The sequence below is a fragment of the Gambusia affinis genome, linkage group LG20 (genome assembly GCF_019740435.1).
Source record: "Gambusia affinis linkage group LG20, SWU_Gaff_1.0, whole genome shotgun sequence".
Lineage (NCBI taxonomy): Eukaryota > Metazoa > Chordata > Actinopteri > Cyprinodontiformes > Poeciliidae > Gambusia > Gambusia affinis.
Window position 1 is genome coordinate 23,751,866 of NC_057887.1, and position 22,671 is coordinate 23,774,536.

General features: G+C 44.8%; 1 protein-coding gene across 2 annotated transcripts; it reads left to right on the forward strand.

Moving 5' to 3' along the window:
* Window positions 1–458: 458 nt before the first annotated feature.
* On the forward strand, window positions 459–17,151 carry mrtfba (myocardin related transcription factor Ba). 2 transcript variants are annotated; one of them, XM_044102181.1, is made up of 16 exons: window positions 459–659; window positions 5,339–5,570; window positions 9,109–9,174; window positions 9,280–9,335; window positions 10,175–10,250; window positions 10,342–10,503; window positions 10,575–10,756; window positions 10,836–10,964; window positions 11,655–11,911; window positions 12,344–12,506; window positions 13,503–14,321; window positions 15,304–15,414; window positions 15,491–15,640; window positions 15,731–15,817; window positions 16,326–16,386; window positions 16,694–17,151. In XM_044102181.1, the coding sequence occupies exons 2-16, from the start codon at window positions 5,408–5,410 to the stop codon at window positions 17,140–17,142; spliced, it is 2,931 nt and encodes a 976-aa protein (XP_043958116.1). In that variant the 5' UTR covers window positions 459–659; window positions 5,339–5,407; the 3' UTR covers window positions 17,143–17,151. The 2 variants fall into 2 exon arrangements, with proteins under 2 accessions (XP_043958116.1, XP_043958117.1); XM_044102182.1 differs by having other exon boundaries at window positions 493–659; window positions 15,734–15,817.
* Window positions 17,152–22,671: the final 5,520 nt, after the last annotated feature.

A 22,671-nucleotide genomic window follows, 5' to 3' on the forward strand; every position in this document is an offset into this window, starting at 1 on the left:
AATAGACACCACAACCAAATATTCTTTAAATATTACCTGCTGTAACTAATCCTTTTTTTATTATTGGTTAAAGTTTTTCATGTCTGAGTTTTTTGGGGGGTTTTTTTGTCTTTAAAAACCAACATTTGCACATAATTTTACATTTTTGTTTTGTCTGATGACATTGTCTTTAAATAGGATCAGTTACTGAATGCTTGATTTGTTTTATCAAATACTTTTTACTCCCATAATTTCTTGGATGGTTACTTTTTGGTTTTTCTTGTTTAACAGTTGAAGTAAAACAGCTTTTACGTTTTACATTTTTGTTCCGATCCCTGTCTAATTACGGCCGCGCCTGTATTTTAGTTAAATTTGATTATGACGTTTTTCTTTAAGTCTTCTTTTGCCGAACCGTGTGTTTAAATAACCTTAGTTTTATTTTCCTAAGTATGAATCCCTGCGGACTTTGAATCCATATGAGGAGGCCACGCGCTCTTCCCTCCCTCCAACGTCTTGACGTCACTGCATCCCGGAGCCAGACGAGGCGCAGCCATTTTACTCCGCGAAATAAACTTTAGCCTCGTATTGAGAAGGCAGGAAAAGAGAAATCTGCTCCAGCCCGATGGACATGTCCTGATCCACGGCTCGGATGGGTTCTGCTTTCGAGTCGACAGAGTTCGGTAAGAGCCCACCAGCCGGGCCGGTTCAGGCTTGTTTTTAGCCTGCTAGCCTGAGTGGCTAACTGGAGCTAACCAGAGGAGGTTGTTGTTGGGGAACGGGTCGGGATGTGACACTGCATGACGGGAGTCGAGCGTGGGGAGAAACTACCCGCGTGGGAGAGTGGGCTCACTACCGTGGGATGTTTTTCTGGAATTGACAGTTCTCACTTTACCTTTGACACCTGGCGGTTCGAGTCTCACCTGTCAGGTTTAAAGTAGCTAGCCAATGCTAGCTTATCCCACTCCCACCAGCGGTCCCACGGTGATGTCACTCAGCTCAGAGAAACCTCACCTGGTTGTCAGGTGGCTGGTTTGTTCTCCAGAGGTTTGGACTGTATGCTAAGCTAACAAATTGTGTGAAAAAGTTTCTCCTCCTCATATGAAACAGTCTTCAGTATGCTCCACGTAAATAATAAAATGCGCTTTAATGTATCAAGCAGGAAGTGGCATCATGCAGTAGGTGAATCTTTTTAAATATCTGGTTAAAATTAATAGAAAGCCTCAGAAAGTATAAATATTAAAGTCTAATTGTAGGTCAACAGGCGACTGCCTCCATTGAAAATCATCCTGTTTCTCGCATCACTGATGATGCTAACAGCTAGCGTTCCTCGGCTTAAACTTCCACACTGAAGGCTGTTGTTGAGGAAATGAGCTGAGGCACCTTGATTCTCCTGGAAAAGGCCAGATTTTTAATATTATGAATAAAATTTAAATGTATTTTTCAGTTTTAGTGTCTCCCAGTTTGAACTGTGATTTTCTACCAGATAAAGGTTCAGTCTGAGCTTTAAGTAGGACATTTCTGCTTTATCTCTGCTTCCTATGATCAGCTTAGCATCTCCAGAGCTGTTCTCCTGCCTCACAGATAATAGATTATTTAAATCCACAGATTTGAACATTCTTCCTCTTCACATGCCGTGTGTTTTTATTTCTGAGTGATTATTAATCTGAATGTGTCGGCGGTTTGTTGATTCTTTCTTTCCGGGTCTTTATCTCTGGCATTCCTCTCATCCAGGCCTGTTTGTAGTGGAGCTGACCTTTGACCTCCTTCCCTTTGTTGCTGTTGTGGAGACGCCTGTCTGTTATTGCTCTCATTTCCTCGTTTTGAACCCGGTCTTTCTGAAATCATGATTATAAAATATTGATCTGTCGTTGCCATGGAGTCCAGTTTTCTGTTTCTCCATCTGAGATTAATTTTCAGGGATTTTTGTTTTTGTGTGTGAAACCTCTTTCGTTTTGCTGAATTAGAGCGAGCTTTGATTAGGCCGTGGGAGAGGAAACAGACACACTCTGAGCTGAATTACGATCTTGTTCAGCTTTAATCTCAACACTTTACATACACAGTCAGGACCCACATTATTCAGATTTCTATTTACATTCCCTGTTTCTGACAGGAGGAGGATTTCCCCTTCTAAAACCGAATCATTTGTTTTTATTCACAGATGCAAATAAACATTTAAAATAATGAAACTCCTCAGTCATCATCAGAAATCATCATTGGCCATCTTTTTACAGGACTCCGCACCATCACCCTAATCTGGGACTCCCTCAAAGATTTGACTGGACCGCTCCAAACGAAACGAGACAAATAACCGGGTAAAAATAAAATTACTTCAGTAATCCATTAATCATTAACTGGACAATAGAGCACCTGAAAATAAAACTTATTCAGAGCAGAATTGAAGCCAAAACTTTACAAAAAATATAAACATTTAGAATTTAAGATGAAAAAATAATTTAGCTGTAAATCTGTTCTCAGATCTCCTCTAGTTCAGTTTTAGTTTCTCCTGGTTCAAGTTCTGTAAAATAATCTCATATTAATCACTTTTCATCCAGTTATTGATTAGTTAATCAATTATTGTTATTAGTTAATCAATAACTGATCAGTTCTGCTCTGTATTTATTGATGATCAGTTTTTCTCATGTTAGAATAATTTTTTAGTTGCAGATTCATCATTCACTAAAGGAGTGCTGTTATTGAAACAAAATAAATAAAATGTTGAATTTCTCATTATAAAAAGAAATTGGATTTTTAACTTATTTGCATCTTTAAATAGCGTTACTGAAGCTTAAGTAACAATTCTGCAGAATGTGCCGATCAATGAGTAAAGTAATAATCAATCAGCCACATCTTCTCTGTTTTTGTGACGTTGATCAGATCAGGTGACGTAGATTTATGACCGTCTCTGATGATGATTGGTGGTGGTGTGGGCGTGGCCCTGGGTGGTGTGGGCGTGGCCCTGGGTGGTGTGGGCGTGGCCCTGGGTGGTGTGGGCGTGGCCTCAGGCTTCGCTCTGAAACATCAAACACACCCAGGGTGAAGGAATGATGATGAAGTGTTGCTGCTGCAGCTGCTGCAGCAGCGCCGTGTTGCTCACACCTTCCCTACAGGTGTGAGCTCATTGAGGCATTCTTCTTCCTCTTCTTCTTCCTCTTCTTCTTCTTCTTCTTCCTCTTCTTCTTCCTCTTCTTCTTCTTCTTCTTCCTCTTCCTCTTCCAATTCTGCTGCTGGTTTGTGTCTGAGAAGAAGCCGCAGCGCATTTCTTTTAGGGAGCAGTGATGATGTCAGAGCAACATGTTGCGCTGCCATCTGGATCCGCCGCTCTCCTCCACTCATCCTGCTGACATCCATCCATCCAACATGGCCGCCGATCTCTCCCTTCATTTCTTTCCCTCCTTTTGTTTTGCTTCTGAAATTCTTCCCATCTGATCATTGAACGTCCTTTTCTCCAAATTTGCTGGTTAAGCCAAATATCATTGAATCATTTCTTTCTTAAGTTTGACCATCTTAAAAAGACACATTTTATTCCTTTCAAAATAAATGTTTCATTTCCTCTAGCAGGAGATCCAGTTCTAAAATAGAAGCTTGTTTTTTGCTGTGTGGTTTCAGGTAATCAGAACGTGATGAATGGATGAGAGGAGAAGCTCATGTGATTGGACCAGTTCATCCAGTCTTGATGCTCTCAGCATGACTGGAATAATGTTATGAATGATTATGAATCCTGCTCACTGGAGTTTGGATGTTGTTATTGAACCAGATATGAATCAGTGGTTTGAATACAGACCTGTGGGCGTGACGACGCCCTGGACCGGTACCAGACCCACTTCAGACTAAAGACTAAATCATTAATGATTAATGGATCAAATGTTAGAAAAACTACCAAAAAATTAAAAGTTAGAAATGGTTTGAACATAAAATATTTACCGCAAGCTGTTCAGCTCAAAAATACTTTGAGAAATTAACCGTAACGCCCATCACAAAGAGGCGGTGTGGCTGGTGTCCTGTAGAGGTCAGTGTTGCAGCGGCGCTGCAGAAACCCCTGACTGAAGACGCTCTGTGTTGAGTAACAGTCTGATGAAAACCGTCAGCTCAGCTCAGGGTTTTTGTTTTGGGTGAAAAGTCGGATTCGAGTCGCGTTTTCCTGCGTGTGATCGTAACTTTAACGTAAACTTTTATTTTTCCAACATTAACTGAATTTTTAGTCGTTATGCTCATTAGAATGCGTCAGCTGTGTGCTGATTGAAGCTTTCCCATCAGCCCCTGCTGCAGCTCTGTGTTCACTGGCTTCTCCTGGCGTTTCCAAGTGCTGCTTCATCATCATCATCATCATCATCATGGCTTTTCTTCCCTGCTCCTCTTCAAACGCCAGCAGCAGCAGCAACATTTCATTTGAATATTCCTGAACAGCCGCTCAGTGGACCTCTTTAGGGCGATGCGGTCGCCGCCTGATGGAAGCTCAGTTTGATCTGTTTTCTTCTTCTGGTGTTTGACTTTTCCGTCCAGGACAGACGTTCATCTGAATCAGAGCCAGTTTGTTTTAATCTGTGACTGATTGTTCGTCTTCCTGTTTCTGCAGCCAGAGGCAGGAAGAAACCTGACCAGTTTCTATTCTTAAAGTTTCCGTTGTCACCATGATGTCATCGTCTGCCCCCGAGTAACAAACAGTTATTCTCCAAATATTTCAGGTTATTTGTGGCTCCGCCTCCTGCTCTCTGTTTTCACACCTTTAACTTCCTTCCTGATGCCTCTGATGCTAATATCTGCTTTATTTTTCATTGTATCTTTATTGATTCCCATTGAAGTAATTTTGTAAAACATTTAGTCACAGTATCATAATTTCAATACTTAAGAAAAAATATGAAGACCTGTGCATTATGATAAATAAAACAATAATTTTAACTTTATTTGCAAAAGATAATAATGCAAAAGAAAAACCAAATAAATGAATAAAAATACACAAACTGAAAACATGGGACTGAATGATAGTTTATCAACTTGGTCACTAAAAATAAAATCAGATCTTCTGAGTTTCATTTAATCCACCAACCGTTGACACCAAAATCTAAACTGAAAAGTTCGTCGTCAACCAATCAGGGATAAGGGGCGGGGCTTAGAGTTGTTATGCGCTAAGCCCCGCCCCCTGACTCTGGTTAATTTTGTTCATTTCTTCAGGCAGCAGCAGCTCAGAGATCGATCTGTTCAGATCATCTGTTTTATATAAAACCATAACAACATGGAGTCACATTTAATAAATGTGTAAAAAATGTTTTTTTTATAAAAGTTACTTTGAGGCCAACAGGAACATCAAGCTGCTTCCCTCCAAACAGTTTCTACTTCCTGTTGACACGTCTTCTCCCTGCAGGCTGCCTTGCTTAAAGGGCCGGTGACCCAGACCGCTCTCTCTCCCCGGCCGCCCCCCTCCTGAGGCAGGATGGAGCCCTGGGCATCCCGGCGGCAGCTGGCAGCAGAGGGGGATTGTGGGATATCCAGCCTGCTGGTGCCGAGCCCACAGAGCGAGGCGGTGACCCACGAGATGGAGGAGCTGTCGCTGCAGCCCACGCAGAGCCTGCCGCCGCTCAACGAGCGCAAGAACGGTGAGAACACGTTCTGCCGCAGTGACAACGCTGCCGCCGCCGAGCATAAAGTCAGAATATCGCGAGGAGAAAGTTGAAAAACAGAATGTCGTTTGGGTTTATTTGGACAAAACGTTTCTGAATCTGATTGAGTTTATTCCTATAAAATATTGTTATTATTTCTGAAAACAATTGGCTGCATGTTGACCTAACGTCTCCTCCAGCAGCCATCTTGGCTTTATACAAGGCCATCATCATCATTAGCCTTGTCAGACTCCTGATTGGCCAGTTTAATCCCAGTTCTCCCAGTTCTCTGAGGCAGACTGGCAGCGTCCCACCAGTGGAAAGTGTGAGTGGTAGTTTCCCAGCAGAGAGCCTCTCTCTGCGGCGCCGGTGGCCACACAGGTGCTGATGTGTCGCCATGTTGGCGGCTCCTCTGCTGCTGTCAGCAGAAACGACGACGCTCATTAAATCCTCCTGAAACCATGGAAACCAGCGGCTCTGGACTCGGGCTCCTGGGTTAGTTTGACTTGTGGAGCGTTTCTCCTGCTGAGGGATCATCCTGTTAAAAACCGCCGCTCCGCTCAAACCTTCCTGTCAGATTATTTATTTTCATAGAGATTAAAATCCGCAGTGCAGCTTCTGGATCAGAACTTTCTGTGTTTCATGTCTGATCTGTAATGTTTGTTCTGGATCCTTCACTGCAAAAACACAAAACTGTGCCAAACATCTCTGCCTCGTTTTTAACACACTTAGAATAAGACAAAACTAACTTACAGGAAACTTTTCAACAAGTTACTAGAGCTTGTTTTCAGTTTTCAGTCAGTTGTTTTCAGAGTAGCAGGAGGCCCAGACGATGTGAATGGAAATGTTTATGTGGCTGTGCTGCCGATCTGACATTTTTCTGTATTTTTCTGTTTTTATTCATGGCTATCTGTCCGGTTCTTATTGTTGTTCTGCCGTTTTTGCTCCTGCTTCCTAGACTGATTTCTCCTACAGGAGACTTATAAATTATCTTATCTTAATTATTCCTTAATATTGATTTTAAAAACGTCTAGTTACACTGATTATTTTTCACTTATAACATTTTCTCCTTATAAGTGAAATAATCTGCTCTTTTATCACTATTAAGGATTTACTGACTCAAAATAAACTCCTTTCTTTCACTGTGAAGTTATTTTAAAGTCTTATTACTACTGCACTAAGATGTTTGCAGTAGAAACAGAAATATAGGGGTGCTGTGGTGGTGCAGGGGCAAAGCATGACCCACATATTGAGGCCTTAGTCCTTGTGACAGTGGTCACAGGTTCGAATCCCGGCCTGGCGACATTTGGTGCATGTCTTCCCTCTCTCATTACCCTGTTTCCTGTCAAACTATTTTCAGATAAAGGTCACTGGAGCCAACAAAACCTTTAAAAACAGAAATGTCTGATAAGGTTTTGTGTTTTAGCAGATCAGTTGTAATGTGTTTAAAAATAGCAAATGGTAACATGCGCTCATGCCGCTGAGCCTCTGGCCTCCGAGATCTGAAACCATCATCTCTGTGTTTAAAAAAAAAAAGCAGCTTTTCTTTTAAATTGCGCTGGACCGTGTGGCTCGTTGTGGTCGCATTAATTTCCATGACTGTAGCTGAAAAATATGTAGAAAGAAAAAATGTAAAGGAAAGAACAGATTAATTCAGCTGAACGACAGAGAGAGCGCACCAATATTAGGAAGTCAGGAAAAATGGTGTGCTGAGAGGCAGCAGAGAGACCTAGCAGACAGGCAACCTACCCAGAGATTTAAAAGCAGAGAGAGTCTTAAAAGGAGAGCCAGTCGGCCTGGCATTCATCACATGTGAAGGAAATCACTTCAGACAAATAAAACCAGATAAAGAAAGAAACATTTTAACTTGTGGATGCAATTTCTGCTCCAGTTCTTGGTTTCTGATCCACCAGATCAGGATGTTTCTGCCTGTCTGTGGTTTTATTGGACATTGCAGCAGTGAAAGGAAGCAGCTCAAAGTCTCACATTCTCACAGCAACCTGATGTGCTGATTGGAGGAAAAGTCAAAGTAATAGTGGTGGGGCCTCATTAACATTTCTAATTGTTTTAATTGTAGGATCTGAAATAATTTTTTCTTCCACCATATTTTCCTTCTCGTTGTTTAGAGGTTTTTAGTGTTGCTTAAAGTCTCTGGTCATTGAGTCAGCAGGGATTTGAACCGCATGAGGAGAGTTTCTGTCTCTGGTGGCTGCAGTGCCGTTCGCATCGCTGTGCCTTCAGCATGGAGTCAGGATGGAGCAGCAACAGGGTGGGGAGGGGCAGCAACCACAGGAAATCCCACCAGATATGTCTGTGGACAGACGGCTGTTCCTCCTGAAGTCGAGTTACTGTGCCGGTACCTCTCTGTTGCCCCGTTATGATCCTTTTACAGGTTCTGGTCAGAGAAGAGAGACTTGATTGGACTAGAGATGTGAATCCCTGATTGTGATGAACCAACACAGATGGTCTGGCCATTCGTCTGTAGTTAAGGACAGGGGGTCGTTCTTTGGTGCTAAAGGGGCCGATAAATTCTGGGTTGGGGGGAAACATTTAGAAAGTCTCCAGGATCAAGGAGCTCCTGCTGCTGTACGACCCTGCAGAGGTCTGTGAGAGAGCAGCTGGACCAGTCTGCTGACGAGATATGCAGACGACCAGGAGGGGTGAGGAGAACGTTTTATCATTTCCCATTACACCCCTCTGTTGCCCCTCTGTTGCCCCTCAGTTGCCCCTCAGTTGCTCGTGTTTTTCCACGTTTGGGCCAGACGTTGTTTGTCATTCTGGATCTGTGAGGTCATCCCTCTCTCCGGGTCAAAGGTCACGATGTGTTTGTGGAGCAGCAGCAGATCGTTTCCGCCGACAGGAAGTCTGTTGGGAAAACGTTGCCCTGCATACTTTGACTAGGCCCCGTGTTAATGTGTGAGCTGAGCTCGGCGGCCCGTTTCCTTGTCGTAGTTCTGCTTCTTTTCAGGTTGATGTTTCTCTACGTTTTCTTTCCGTCTCACTCCTGCTTTATTTTGAAACGTTTGTTTTAAGGTTTATTGGCTCTACTGGCCTTTATTTGATCGTGAATTGACAGGAAAGGAGGTAAAGAAAGAACAGGGAGACATGGCCGGGAATCGAACCTGCGGCGGCGTGGAGGACTGAGGCCTGAACCCTGCAGCACCACAACGCCCCTAACCTTATTTTAGTAAAACTGTTTTTTATGAGTTAGTTCTGTTGCACCTTACATTTTTTATTTTAATATCTGTCTTTTGTTATTTTGAAACATTGATGTTAAATTTTCTGCCTGAACTTCCAAACCAGGTTCAGATTATTGTTGGGTTCTGATTGAGGGCCGAGCTTTGAACACCCCTGGTTTGTGGTCTGGAAGCGGCTGTCGGTTGACCCGTGGACCTGTGGTGAGGTCAGAGCGGCGTCTGGCCTGCGGTGATGCGTTTCCATGGTTACCGTTTGCTCTCGCTCTGAGCGTCAGCTTCCTGTTGCCCGTGTCGTTCCGCGGTTGCTGCTTCATGATGCGTCTCTGCTCTCCTTGCAGTCCTGCAGCTGCGGCTGCAGCAGCGGCGGACCCGGGAGCAGCTGGTGGACCAGGGCATCATGCCGCGTGAGTAACGCCGCCGCCGCCCGCTCAGGTCCGAGTCGGTAAACGTGTTCCAGGCCGGCTGCCGCAGGACGACGAGGAGAACTGAACTCTGTGTTTGTGTCGCAGCTCTGAAGAGTCCGGCAGCGTTCCACGGCCAGATCCGCAGCCTGGAGCGAGCCAGGGTGAGGAAACGTCCACACCGCCTCCTGAACGCTGCTGATTTCTGCTCAGAACGAAACCATGGAAACGCTGAGTTCTCTATCCAATATGGCCGCCGCTGATAGAAAGCCTCAGAAACAGAAACATTTTATTATCGACAGTTTGTGTTACATTAAACTAGAGATGATAAAATCTCTTTAGGGAAATTCTGCTTTTACTTTCATGGCTGAAATGAATGGAGATAAATTATTGGTCATTATTGATAATAGTATAACTATGAAGTTATTTCTGTGTTTTAGATGCATTTTAAAGAAAACCTTCTTAAGATCTGCATCTTTTATTAGAGGGTTTACTAATTTTAATAATTATTACAGCTGAGCTCATAAGTTTGTCTAATATTATGTCTTGTTAGTAATCAATTATTGTGATGATTAATGGGGCCATTTAACCACTTGAGTCTTTTTATCCAATATTATAAATAGATTAAAAGATGTCAATAATAAATCAATTCCTTTATTGGAATAGAAAACATTTCTTGCCCAAAATGTAATAAAGTTTGAAGCCAAAGATTCCCCGGCATTCAGAGCAGAACTGATCTGGAGATTATTATTGATTCATTATTGAACGGCTAAATGTGATTAGTGGGAGATTTTCCAGAATCTGTTCTGGTTGAACAGATTTACAGAAGAAGATTTTTATCTTAAACGTTTCTGTTCAGTTTTGGCTTCATTTGGACTCGTTTGTTCTTTCAGCCATTTTATCTTCTTTATGCTCCAGTTAAAAGTCGATTACTAAATGAGTTGGTCATTATTCCAGTAATGGATTCATCAGATGATTTGCTGACATCCTGGCTCGTTTCCAGACGGAGAACTTCCTGAAGCATAAGATCCGCAGCCGGCCGGAGCGCGCCGAGTTGGTCCGGATGCACATCCTGCAAGGTGCTGCTGTCCTCCATCTTTGTTTATTTAAAGCCGTGTGATGCGTTGCTGTTTTTCTGAGTGCGTGACGTTTTGGCTCCTCCCCCTGCAGAGACGGGGGCGGAGCCGTCGCTGCAGGCAACCCAGATGAAGCTGAAGCGGGCGCGGCTGGCCGACAACCTGAACGAGAAGATCGCCCAGCGGCCCGGCCCCATGGAGCTGGTGGAGAAGAACATCCTGCCGGTGGCGTCCAGCCTCAAGGAGGCCATCATAGGTGAGCCGCCGCCGCCGCCGGGACGCCCACTGGGCGCGGCCCAAACTGACGGCTCTGCTGCTGACCCACAGTGGGCCAGGTCAACTACCCCAAGGTTCTGGAGGAGGACGGTTGCTACGACGCCGTGTCTCCAGAGCAACCGGCCAGCCAGGAGTCTCAGGGCTCCGCCCCCTCACCTGGAGAGAGCAGAGTCCTGGAAACCCCGCCCCCAGGCCCGGCGCCCGCAGTGCTGCCTGCCATCGCCATGCTGCAGGTCAGAGACGGAGCGCCCCCTGCTGGTTTCAGGAGGATTTACTCTCACTTGTATTTCAACTCCTTTTCTGCTGCTTCAGCCTCTTCCTAGCACAGACTTCCCAAAGCCGGCCTCAGCCAATGAGCAGCCGCTCACCTGTCCACCTGTCCAGCATGCCCCGCCCACCGCCGCGCCGGCTGCTTCCAAACCGGGGCCGACTCTGGTCAAGGTGAGAACGACGCTCCGGCTCCCCTGACTCAAAACAAACGCACCTGGAGCGAGGACAGCCAATCAGATCACTGTACAGGTTTGAAATATGACTTATGATGAGCTCACTGTAAAAACACAAAACCCCACCAGGTATTGTTGTCTAGTTTCTGATGAAAATTTCTTATTACACTGAAAATAATACAAAACTGCTCACAATAAAGGTTATTTTCAGTCAATAATTCTTGGAATGTTGATAAAAATTCATCTGTCAGATTATTTCATCTATATGAAGAGAATAATCTGTCAATGAAACTAATACTTTTTAAAAATCAATATTAATTAAGTATTGACTCTAAAAAGCTCCAGTTTCTTTCTAAAAAGTTACTTAAATTAGTTTTATTTTCAGTGTAGTAATATATATGCATTAGAAATAGACAAATACCTGCTGCAGTTTTGTGTTTTACAGTGAAATCATCATAAACTTCAAGTTGTTTTTATAGGATTGTGACGGAGCAGCACAGCGTCGTCATGGTGATAGTCTGCTGTGTTCACTGGTCTACTCTTTACTTTTTTATTAAATAACATTGTTATTACACTGCCTAGAACAATATGTTATTATTATTATTATTATTATTAACACTTTAGGAACGTTTGGTGTGAAACTTGTTCCACGTCAGTTTATTCACTTTCTTTTCTGATTAAATTCCAGCAAAGCCAACAGAAAAGTCTGTCTGAGAAGAGCCGCAGCAAGAAGGGCAAAGAGGCCAAGTCTCGTGTGAAGAAGCTGAAGTACCACCAGTACGTCCCACCGGACCAGAAGCAGGACGCCGGCGAGCCGCCCATGGACTCGTCATACGCCCGCCTGCTGCAGCAGCAGCAGCTCTTCCTGCAGCTGCAGATCCTCAGTCAGCAGCAGCAGCAGCAGCAGCACTACAACTACCAAACCATCCTGCCGACGACGCTCAAGTAGGGGACCACACACACACACACACACACACACACACACCATCTCTCTCATTCAATCAAATTTAATTTGACTCTAAAAGCTCTGTGTGTGTGTGTGTGTGTGTGTGTGTGTGTGTGTGTGTGTGTGTGTGTGTGTGTGTGTGTGTGTGATATTTTAGTGCTAACTGAACCAAAACACACCAAACTGCAGCAACATGTTAAAGTTATCATAGTCAAGCTAGCATAGCTAACCTACTTCCTTTTTTCTCCTGTTGTAAAAATAATGAGGATGATAATATTTTAATTAAATATTTTTCCATCCTACTGAAATGTGGAACCCTTGGAGCAGTGCTAGTTGTCGTAATGTTGACGTGGCTCCTGGTTCAGATTCTTTGTATTGTTCTGATCCAGTGATATGGAACATAAATAATAAATAATCTCCTCTTGCTGCAGGCCGGTGGCGGAGAGTCAGAGCAGCGGCGTCGGCGCCCTCCCCGCCTCCATCGTAGTGTCTCTGCCCACCGGCCCCCCGCAGCCTCCCGCTCCGCCGCGACCCAACAACCTCCTGGCCAATCGCAAGCCGGGAGTCCTGCCTGCCAACCTGGACGAGATGAAGGTATCCAAACACCTGCAGAAAGATTCATCCCTCTTCTAGTTTTACCAGATTTACTCACATTAGACACAAAATGATTTATTTAAACAAAATGGAGCTGAACTGTGAAGCAAATGTTGAATGAACAAACATTCAACCAGAGATATTATGGGATGGTTTAGATTAAATTACTGTTGGGAAACAGCTAGCACCTTTAATCCAGTTCATTTTAGGTCTGAAATTAATTGTATTTTAGTCGAAAACAAAATAAGCAACTTTTTCAATTCAAACTCATTTTTTCTACTAAATTATTGGATAAATATCAGATCTGAACATTGGAGATATTTCTGGACTTTGGACGCTAACATTGGCATTAGCTGCTGTTTTAGGCTAGCAAAGCTTCAGTGCTAGGCTAACTGCTGTTAGCACAACATGAACACTACAAAGCTCAGAAATTAACCCCAGATGGACCAGAGAAGCAGCTTCTGTCGCTGTTGTCAGCAGATGTAGCTGTGCGTCGGATTTAAGGGCGTACCAGAAACGTATGAAGACGAAGGTTCCTGGAATGAAATAATAAAATCTTTAAAGGTGTTTAAACTGTGTCATTAACTAGTTTAAGCTAAAACATAAAAAAACTTATTTATAGTTTAGAAGTTGAAAACTGAGTTTTAGTTGTTTTACAGTGAAGAAAACCTTTCAGATTTTATTCAGTGAATTATTAATCCACTTAATCTGTCGCAATAAACAATGACTCAATTAATCCCATGATAAATTAAAATTAGCTCCAAAATTTCCATTCTGATGATTAATAAACATAATTTACTTGATTTCTGTTTGGTTGTTTGTTTTTCCAGTGTTCTGTACAAGGTTCATTAGTTTTGAATTATAAACAAGGAAATGGATTCAAAACAAGATATTATATTTTATCTCATCACACCTGGACTAACGGTGATCCAGTAAACGTCGACCTGAGCTGCTGCAGCTGGGAAGTTTTCAGGGTGTGAATATTTCTGTTTCCAGGTGGCCGAGCTGAAGCTGGAGCTGAAGCTGCGCGGTCTGCCGGTTTCCGGAACCAAAACGGACCTGATAGAGAGACTGAAGCCGTTCCAGGAGAACTCCTCCCTGCCGGCTCCGCCCGGCGTTCCCACATCCACTGCCGCCTCCTCCGTGCCTATGGAGGTCTCCGCCGCCGCGCCTGCTGTCGTTCTTCCAGTCCAGCAGGCGGCGCCGGAGAGGATGTGCTCCACCCCGCCTAACTCACCCATCCCCTCGGACCCGGCCGCTCTGCAGACGGACGTCAGCATGTCTGAGGCCGAAGCCCAGCCGGGTTCTGGTTCCGGTTCGCCCCGGCCGGAGGAGCGGGACCGGCGGCTGCATGAGAAGCAGCGGCAGATCGAGGATCTGATGAGGAAGCTGGAGAGGGAGCAGCGGCTGGTGGAGGAGCTCAAGATGCAGCTGGAGGTGGAGAAGAGGGGCCAGGCCGACCCGGTTCTGAGCTCCAGCGCCGTGAAGATGGAGGGCCCGGTTCTGTCCAGCTGCTCCTCCGGCGCCGCCGTCCTGAGCCCCCAGGTGGTGAAGCTGGAGGACGTGACGGTGTCTGCCGGGAAGCCGCTGCAGCTCCAGACCCAAACCCAGATCATCGCCCAGATCCAGAACCGGGCCGGCCCCCCGGCGGTCCCCCAGGGCCAGCCCTCGGCCCCCGGCCTGCAGCAGTTCTTCATCAGCCACCCTGCCGGGGTTCTGGGTCAGCCGCAGACGCTGCTGACCGCAACGGGCCAGACCACTACCCAGATCTTCGTCCCGGTCTCGTTACCGAACAGCGCCGCCATCAGCCTGCAGGTGGGAGCGCTGTAGCGTGTTAGCGACCTTAAAGCCGCTGAAAGGACACGCATCCTGATTTTAAATTCTTCTTTCTCACATTAAAATCATCAATGGTGGTCTAGTTAAAGCTGAGCTGTGATGCTTCGGTCTGAATTTCGGGTTATTTTAGCTCCACTTTGACCCCTGACCTGAGAGCCACTCGTTTTGGCGCCGTCTCTTTAAATGCAAATGAGACACTTCAAACTCTGCCTTGTTATTGTCCTTATGTGTTCAACGTTTTATGTAAAGAAGTTATTGAAAACAAGCAGCATCTTGATGTCAGTAAGGAAATTCTGTTTCACCCAGCTGCAGCAGCTGCTGCAGCCAACTCTTCCTCTTCCTCTGTTTGCTCCTCCTCATCTTCACCTCTTGTTATTTCTAGTTCTGATCGGTTGCAATGCGCTCCGGTTCAAATTAAAAAGGTTTAATAATTTTACTCATCACTGTTTTGGCTGGAGGAACCAGGCAGTTGGACCATTACACCTCATTTACCCAGAATGCATTGCAGCGTGAACAAAATGGTGACATTCCTGTGAAAATATTTTACTGACATTTATGTAAACTAATAACCTACAGCATTAGGTTTTTGAAAATAAATATTTCCCAATAAGAGTGTTTTAATAAATAATCGTGGTTCCCAAACTGGTCGTTAGTTTTTAGTTTTCTCTGTTTTAATGAGGTAAAGTGAGGAACCTGAAACAGTTCCAGGGTGTTGCTAGGCAACCAGAGAGCGAGTCAGTTGGTTGGAGCTAGCTGACTGCTAAAGGCTTTTCTCTGCATACATCTCCCAGAATGCTGTGCGGTTCTGGATCAGTGAATTATTGAACGTTCCATCAGTGATATTATCTATTGATATTGATCACGTGTTTATTGTGATAAATATATTTATATATGTAAAGTAACTAGATATGGAGAAGTTCTGGTTCTGGTTTTGTGTAAAGTTACCTCCTGTGTTTGTCAGCCGGTCCTCCCGGCGCCGTCCTCCGGTCCAGGTCTGGTCCAGAATCCTCTTCCTCAGCTGCAGAGCGCCAGCATGGAGGTCTCAGCCAATCAGCAGCCGCCGCTGCTGCAGGTCAGTCTGAGCCGCTCCGGCCCAGTAGAACCATGATGGACCTAGAACCGGTCTCTGACGGAACCTTCTCCTCCAGACTCTGACACTGTGCAGCGGCCCGGCCGCTCTGGGGAACCAGAACCGGACCGAGCCCAACCCTCAGCGCTTCCTGCAGCGTTCTCCAGAGAGCAGAGCTTCTCCCCACACGTCCCCCAACCACCAGGAGTCCAACGGCCTGCTGAGCAAGGTACCGACCCGCCGGCCCACTGCCGGGTCAGAACCGCTGCTGGTTCTGGTTCTGATCCGGCCCGGCTTTCCTCTGCCTCTCCCCCCGCAGCAGACCTTCGTCCTGCAGCCAATCAGAGAGCCGCCCCGCTACGAAGACGCCGTGAAGCAGAGCCGCAGCCTGCAGGCCGCCGGCCAGGTGAGGTCCGACCCGGTTCTGAAGCTGACCCGACCCGCTTTGGAAGGACGACAGTTATCTGAAGTAATTGTTTAGTAACGGACCCAGAGATCCGGCTGGTGATGATCCAGTCCCTCCAGAACCCGATCCGGTCCGATTCTGCTCAGCTAACTAGGAGAATCTGGTAAAAACTGCGTCGCTGGTCACCATGACAACGGCTCTTCTGGACTCTGGAGATTTCAGGTTTTGCTATATTATATCGAGGGGCCCGGGGCCCCCAGGTGGCCCGGGGCCCCCAGGTGGCCCGGTTCAGGTCGGAGAAAGACGCTGTCTTCACACGGGACAAACATGTTGGACATTTATGTGTTTTAATTCACTTTCATGGTTTTTATTGTTCAAATGTTTACTGCACACAAACCCAGCCTGAGCGGTTCTGACCTCTCTGGGTCCGCTTCCTTGGTTCCGGTTCTGGAGCAAACACCAGTTTATTCCAGTCTGGTGGATGAATAAATGTTGTTGTCTTTTTCAGGTTCCCACGGCAACCAGCCAGCACATGGATGATTTGTTCGACATCCTGGTGGAAAGTGGAGGTGAGGAAATTTAAATGTGGAACTAAATGAATATAAAAAGTTTTGATTTTAAGTTTAGAGTTAAAATCGAAACTTTAAACTGGATGATATGAAATGTTTAGAAGCTGAAGTTGGACAGAAATTCAGGTAAATTATTTTGTATGGAGAAAATTTCACGTTATAGTGAAATATAAAAATGAATAAAACAGAAAACTTTCAGATAAAATGTATTAAAATGACAAACTTTCAGTTTACAAGAAATAAAACTCATGAAGAATAAACTTTGAGAGGATTGTCTCCATGGTGACGTTTCTTCTCCTCCTCTCAGAAATCCCTCCCTTCCTGCCTCAGGACGCCGCCGGCGCTCTGACTAAGACTCACCCGGTGACGGCGAGCATCTCTACGCTTCCTGTCGGCTCGGCGCTGTCCCGCTCGCCGCCTCGGGTCCAGCTGGGCCCGCCGGTTCTGGACCCGCCGGGTCTGGACGGCCAGCTGGAGGCCTTCTTGGAGCGGACGCTGGCGGAGACGGCGCCGGCGTCGGACCCGCGGACCCGGGGCTTGATGGAGGAGCTGCGGAGCCAGCTGGCCGATCCGTTCGTTCCCATGGATACCACGGACTTGTCCTTCTCCGACCCGGCCGGGTCGGCGCTGGGCCTGGCGCTGTTCGACCCGAACCTGGACGGCATGGAGTGGCTGGACGGCCCCGCCCCCCCGGGGCCTGCCGGGTTTCCCGCCGAGTACCTGGAGCCGCACGACATGCAGCTGCATTTCGACTGACCCGGCCAGAACCGCTGACCCAAACAGGCTTCTACTTCCTGAAGTCAGGATTCTACCGGAACCAAATGAAGATGAGGAGGAAGGTTCTTGTAAATACGGTTTGGACCCGGACAGAGCCAGCAGGTTCTTCTGGGTTCTCCGACCCGGTCCGGTTCAGTTTGGTCCCATTAGAACCGCCCGTCTCATCTCGTCCATCTGGATCAGAACTATGCACTAGAGAGGCGCCGCTTCCCCTCAGAACAAACCAATGTGAACGCCGCATATCTGGGGCGGCGCCGCCTGGTTGCCATGGAGACATGGCGGTCCGCTCGCCAACTGAATGTAGTTCTAAAGACGCCGACCCGAAAACGGCAGCTTCTTCCTCCTGATGAGAAACCAGAGACTGAGAAGCTTCTGGTGCTGCAGCTTCTGGTGCTGCAGCTTCTGGTGCTGCAGCTTCTGGTGCTGCAGCTTCTGGTGCTGCAGCTTCTGGTGCTGCAGCTTCTGGTGCTGCAGCCTCTGGTGCTGCAGCTTCTGGTGCTGCAGCCTCTGGTGCTGCAGCTTCTGGTGCTGCAGCTTCTGGTGCTGCAGCTTCTGGTGCTGCAGCTTCTGGTGCTGCAGCTTCTGGTGCTGCAGCCTCTGGTGCTGCAGCCTCTGGTGCTGCAGCCTCTGGTGCTGCAGCCTCTGGTGCTGCAGCCTCTGGTGACCCGTTTTGCTTCGTTGTGAGACGACCAATAGAAAGTCAAAGCTACGGTGGCCTGGAAGGGGATTTTCTGCCAAAGTGTTCACACCCTCTGCAGCTGCAGTCGGTTTCTCTGGGGTCAAAGTTCAAGATGTTTTTGCAGATGAAATCTGAGCGGGTTCTGACCTCAGTGGCATGATGCTGCCACCACCGTGTCTCCTCATGCAGGAGGATGAAGGTCTGAATGTTCAATTATTTCTGCAGCTCAAAGGTTTCTGAGTTTTTTTCTCTCCACTTTAAAAAGTCAAGAACAAGTAAAAAAGAAATCTGAAGTATTTCAAAGTAAAATAATAGAATTATGAGGGAAAAAGTCTTGACTGCAAATCATAATAAAGGGAAGCATAAATAGAAATTACAATATGATCAATTGTTTTTCTATCAAGCATTTCTGTAAATATTTTACAATCTGAAGCAAAATTATTATTTTTTTGTTCTTAAATGTGGAGAAAAAACATTTTTTATCCTGATCCAACTGGAAAAAACCAGAAGAATCCAAATTATATTCATACAGCAACAAGCAGTTCAAAGTGTTTAAAATGAATTAGAAGAAATATAAAATAAAACAACAAACCAAAAGAAAGACAAAAAGGTAAAAGTATAAAACTATGTTTTTCCTGTTTAATAAGAAGTCCATCATTTCTAAACTGATAAAACTAAATGTTGGTTAAAGTAATAATTACTCCACCGTTTCTAAAAGTGATGAATTAAACAAACGAACGACAGGAAAACCATTCAGTCAGTGAAAGGCAGAGAGATGATCAGTGTCCAGGAGACCAGAAGAAGAAGAAGAAGAAGAACGGCGCCAGGAACTGAGAAGGTCCAGTTCACACAGGAGACGCTGGAAGCCGAGTAGATTTTAAATTCCTGCCCTGCAGTCCCACCGGGTCTCTGTTCACTCCAGATTATTGTGGTCGTTCCTGCCGGACCAAAACCTGCCACTTCTCCAAGATGGAGTCCATCCAGGCGTGTTCCTGCAGGACAAGCAGGCTGTCCTTCACCCAGAATCTGATCAACTGCATTGAAAGACCATTTGGACCAGATCCAGAATCTGTAGATTCTGAGTCTGTTGAAGGAAAAGCAGAGGGAAACGACTCGATCACTCTGTTGGTCTTTACTAAATGCTTGATGGAAAAACAACAGAGGAAACTTTGCACATGATGTTTTTATGCTTCTCTTTAGGAAAATTAAAATGGAAAACCAAAAAAAACTTGATATTTTTAATCTATTGCTAAGGAACTTATTAGAAAACATATCAACTCCTTTTAACAAGCAAATGATCCTGTGAACAAACTACTGGAGTTAGTGGTTGTACCGTGACAGCTGAAGTAGTGTGAATACTTTTGCGTGTGTGTGTGTGTGTGTGTGTGTGTGTGTGTGAGGGAAGCATGTTACTGTTGGGAGCAGCCCTGTTCCTCTGCATGTCCGTCTCTCTCTCTCTGCATGTTTTGGGTCCAGCTAACAGAGCAACCGGGTTGCCATGTTGGGCCACCGTGTTGCCATGTTGGGCCACTCTGTTTCCATTTCCTCACCTGAATGTTGAGCTGCAGGTAAATTTCCTGATTGTTGCGGTTTTTCCTGCAGTTCTGTAGATGAACACTAGAGGGCGACCGTCTGCTCTAACCTGATTGGTCAGTTTCCTCCTCTTCATCACTTTGTTGTGGTTTCATTCCAGACTCGTCCAGCAGCTGTTTACTTCTTTCTCTCCTCTGATTGGTTGGATGACTCTGAGGACTTCCTGTTAATCTTTCTGCTGTTTACTTCAGGGTGTCCAAAATGCGGCTACTGACCTCTGATTAAAGGTTCCAAGGGCCACAAGTGGCCCCACTTGTGGCCCTTGGAACCTTTAGTCAGAGGTCAGTAGTCCAGATTTTAAACAGATTTAAAACAAAGTTTCAAAACCACACAGACAATATAAGATATTAAAATAGAAAACCTGCAACACAAGTTTTTCCTTTAAATTTAAATCTTTAAATAAGCACTTTGAAATGCCTTGCTGCTGAAATGTGCTATACAAATAAAGTTTGATTGATTGATTGATTAAATTCAATTTGTACAATCACTTTCACTAAATTGTAGGCTTTTCAAAATAAAGCTAGAGTGAGTCATAAAGAGACAAACAATGTAGAAAAACATGATCAACCTGAAAAATCTTTAAATCTGGCAAACCTTCAAAACGTTTTATGTTTTAAATCTACAATAATTTATCACTTGCTTGAAAAGATGGCTGAAATATGACGGCTGTGACACCTTGAGACATTTTTGGTTCCCGTGCCACAAGTTTGGACACCCCGTTGACTTCCTGCGGACCAGGCGATCCGCAGCAGGCGAGGACGACTCAGTCAGTAACAGCTGCTCTGTCACTTCCTGCCTTCTTCTTCTGAGGCAGAAATGTGGTTTCATATCTGAGCGATCAGGCGATGTCGGCCATCTTGACCTCCACTGCCCCATGCCACGCCTCCTGTTGGAATGCCATACGTTTTGCACATTGTGTACATATTTCTATAGATGTAATGCATATTTTTATACATGTGTACCATCCATGGGCTCGTTATTTTGTAAATACTCAGAGATGTGAATATATGAGTACATTTTGCTTTTATGTGTTAATAAAAGTGAGTGTTTATGGTTCTGGTTCCAGGTTGAAGTTTGTCCGTTTCGGTTTGAGGTGAAAGTAAAACGCCGTTTTGGTAACTAAAGTTTCCCAACATGGAAAACAGAAATCAGCTCCACAAACATGGTGCAGTTTAGAGCTCAGTCCGTAATGCTCCCAGTTTAATCAGTCTGACCAGTATAAACCCAGTTTGCCTTTGTCGTCCTGGTGTTTTTGACTGGGAGAACTGGACCTGACTGGTTCTGTTCGCCACCACTGTCGTCAGCCAACCAGTGAAGATTAGAAACACAAACATCACTGCATAAAGAAACAAGTTATGTAAACATATAAAATAAATGTTACATTATTTAGAATTTTATCTTCTGCAGTTTGAGATTTTCTTGCTTCTTTTTGGAACAAATCTGAAATTTTGCTCTGTAATTATGGAAGCAGGTTAGTTTGCAGCATCATTCTGTGGGAAGACGGATGGAGTATGTATGAATGACATAAATGTATGTCATAAATGTATGAAAAATGAATGACTAATCATGCTAGCTTGGTGCTCTTGGGGGCCCCCTGGTGGTGTGGAGGCCCTTCCATTTCCCTGGACTGTCTGACTCAGACTCATCTCTATATTTAAATGAAACTACGGTTTAATATCTGTGAAAGAGAAGCGACTGCGGTGAACCAGAAACCCAACCTGACCTGCAGGTGAGTAAATCCTCAGATTGACTCGTGATTCGGAGGAAACGCGAGCCGCTCTTCTCTACAGTGTTGTGTTCACAGAGCTTTAGCTTCATTTAACTCTCCGCAGCTTTTTTAAATGTCTGACCACAACATTTAAATCTGACTGAGTGCTGCTGGCCCTGAAACCACTGCAACGTCCTGATTCCCAGTTTCCACTCAGTCAGATCCGGTCCCAAGGTTCGGTTCTTTTCCCGTTTAGTCCTTTTGTGGACGCCGTTTGAGAAGTTACACAGTCAAAAATTAACACCGATAATTTGGTGTTCATTTATTTATGTCGGTCTGCATTTCTGATGTAGATAATTGGTTAAAACAGATTCTTTCCGATGAACGGACTGAATATTTGCTTTAAAACGATTCAAACTGTTTTAGGTCAAATACATTATTATAAAAAGGTAACATGAAGAGTTTTGTAAAACCCAACTTTTATTTTTGGCAGTTTTATTAATGGTACTTATTGGTAAGTGAATTTGCAAATTAGCTAAATATTTAGCTTGCTTAAAAATATTTAATTTGGAGCTAAGTAATTATCTGCAAGCCAAATAATTAGTTTCAAATTAAATGTTTAGTTTGAAGCTAAATATTTTGTTGGTGAACTAAATTACTTTAGCTTCAAACTAAGTTTGCCAGCAAATAGTTAACAAATCTTTTTACTATTCTAAAATGACCTTCCAGTTAAAAATGAACTGAAAGGTCATTTCATCTGAAAACTGACCTTTATAAATAAACAAATAACTTGGTGAAAATGTAGCCTTGAGTAATAAACTTGATTTTTCTCTTATGTTTTCTAAATGACCCAAATTAATGCAGTTAATTTTTGAAACTTTATGACCAGAAACGTTCAGAGCAGCTGATGCAGCTTGATGTTTCTGAAAGCAGAAAGTTTCTGTTTCCTCTCATCCTGCTTTGCATTTCTGCTGCACTCATTAAACACTCACACACACTCAGTGTGTCACAGTGAGAGCTGCTCCGGATCTGAGGGGATTTTAATATAAATGAAAAGCTTTCTTTCTACATGAACTCTGAAACATGACATTAATCCAGGCAGTGACCTGCATCACCACCAGCAGCTCTGATACTCAGTAAATGAAGCTGTTTGCTGTATTTAATCAGTAAGTAAAACATTTGGCACCAACAGGCAGCAAACAGGCAGGAACTGCAGTAAATGTTGCGTAATGTGGACGTCCCACTGCTGCATTTGCCTGGGAGATGAAATGATGAGATACGACAGCTGATCGTTTCCTCCAGGTGTCCAAACAGAGGCTCCACTCAAACTGTTAGAGGAAATAATTACAGCTGGACCCGGTCCAATCCGGCCGGACGAACACAGCGCCTCACAGAAACTGTTCTCCCCGTTTGGTCACATCACAACCTGCAGCGTTTGTCCACCGATCGACCAACACCAAGTAGAGAGCTTTCTGAAAAGTGGAACCAAATGGAAGCAGTTTGTGTTTGCATTCGTCTCCCAGTGCGA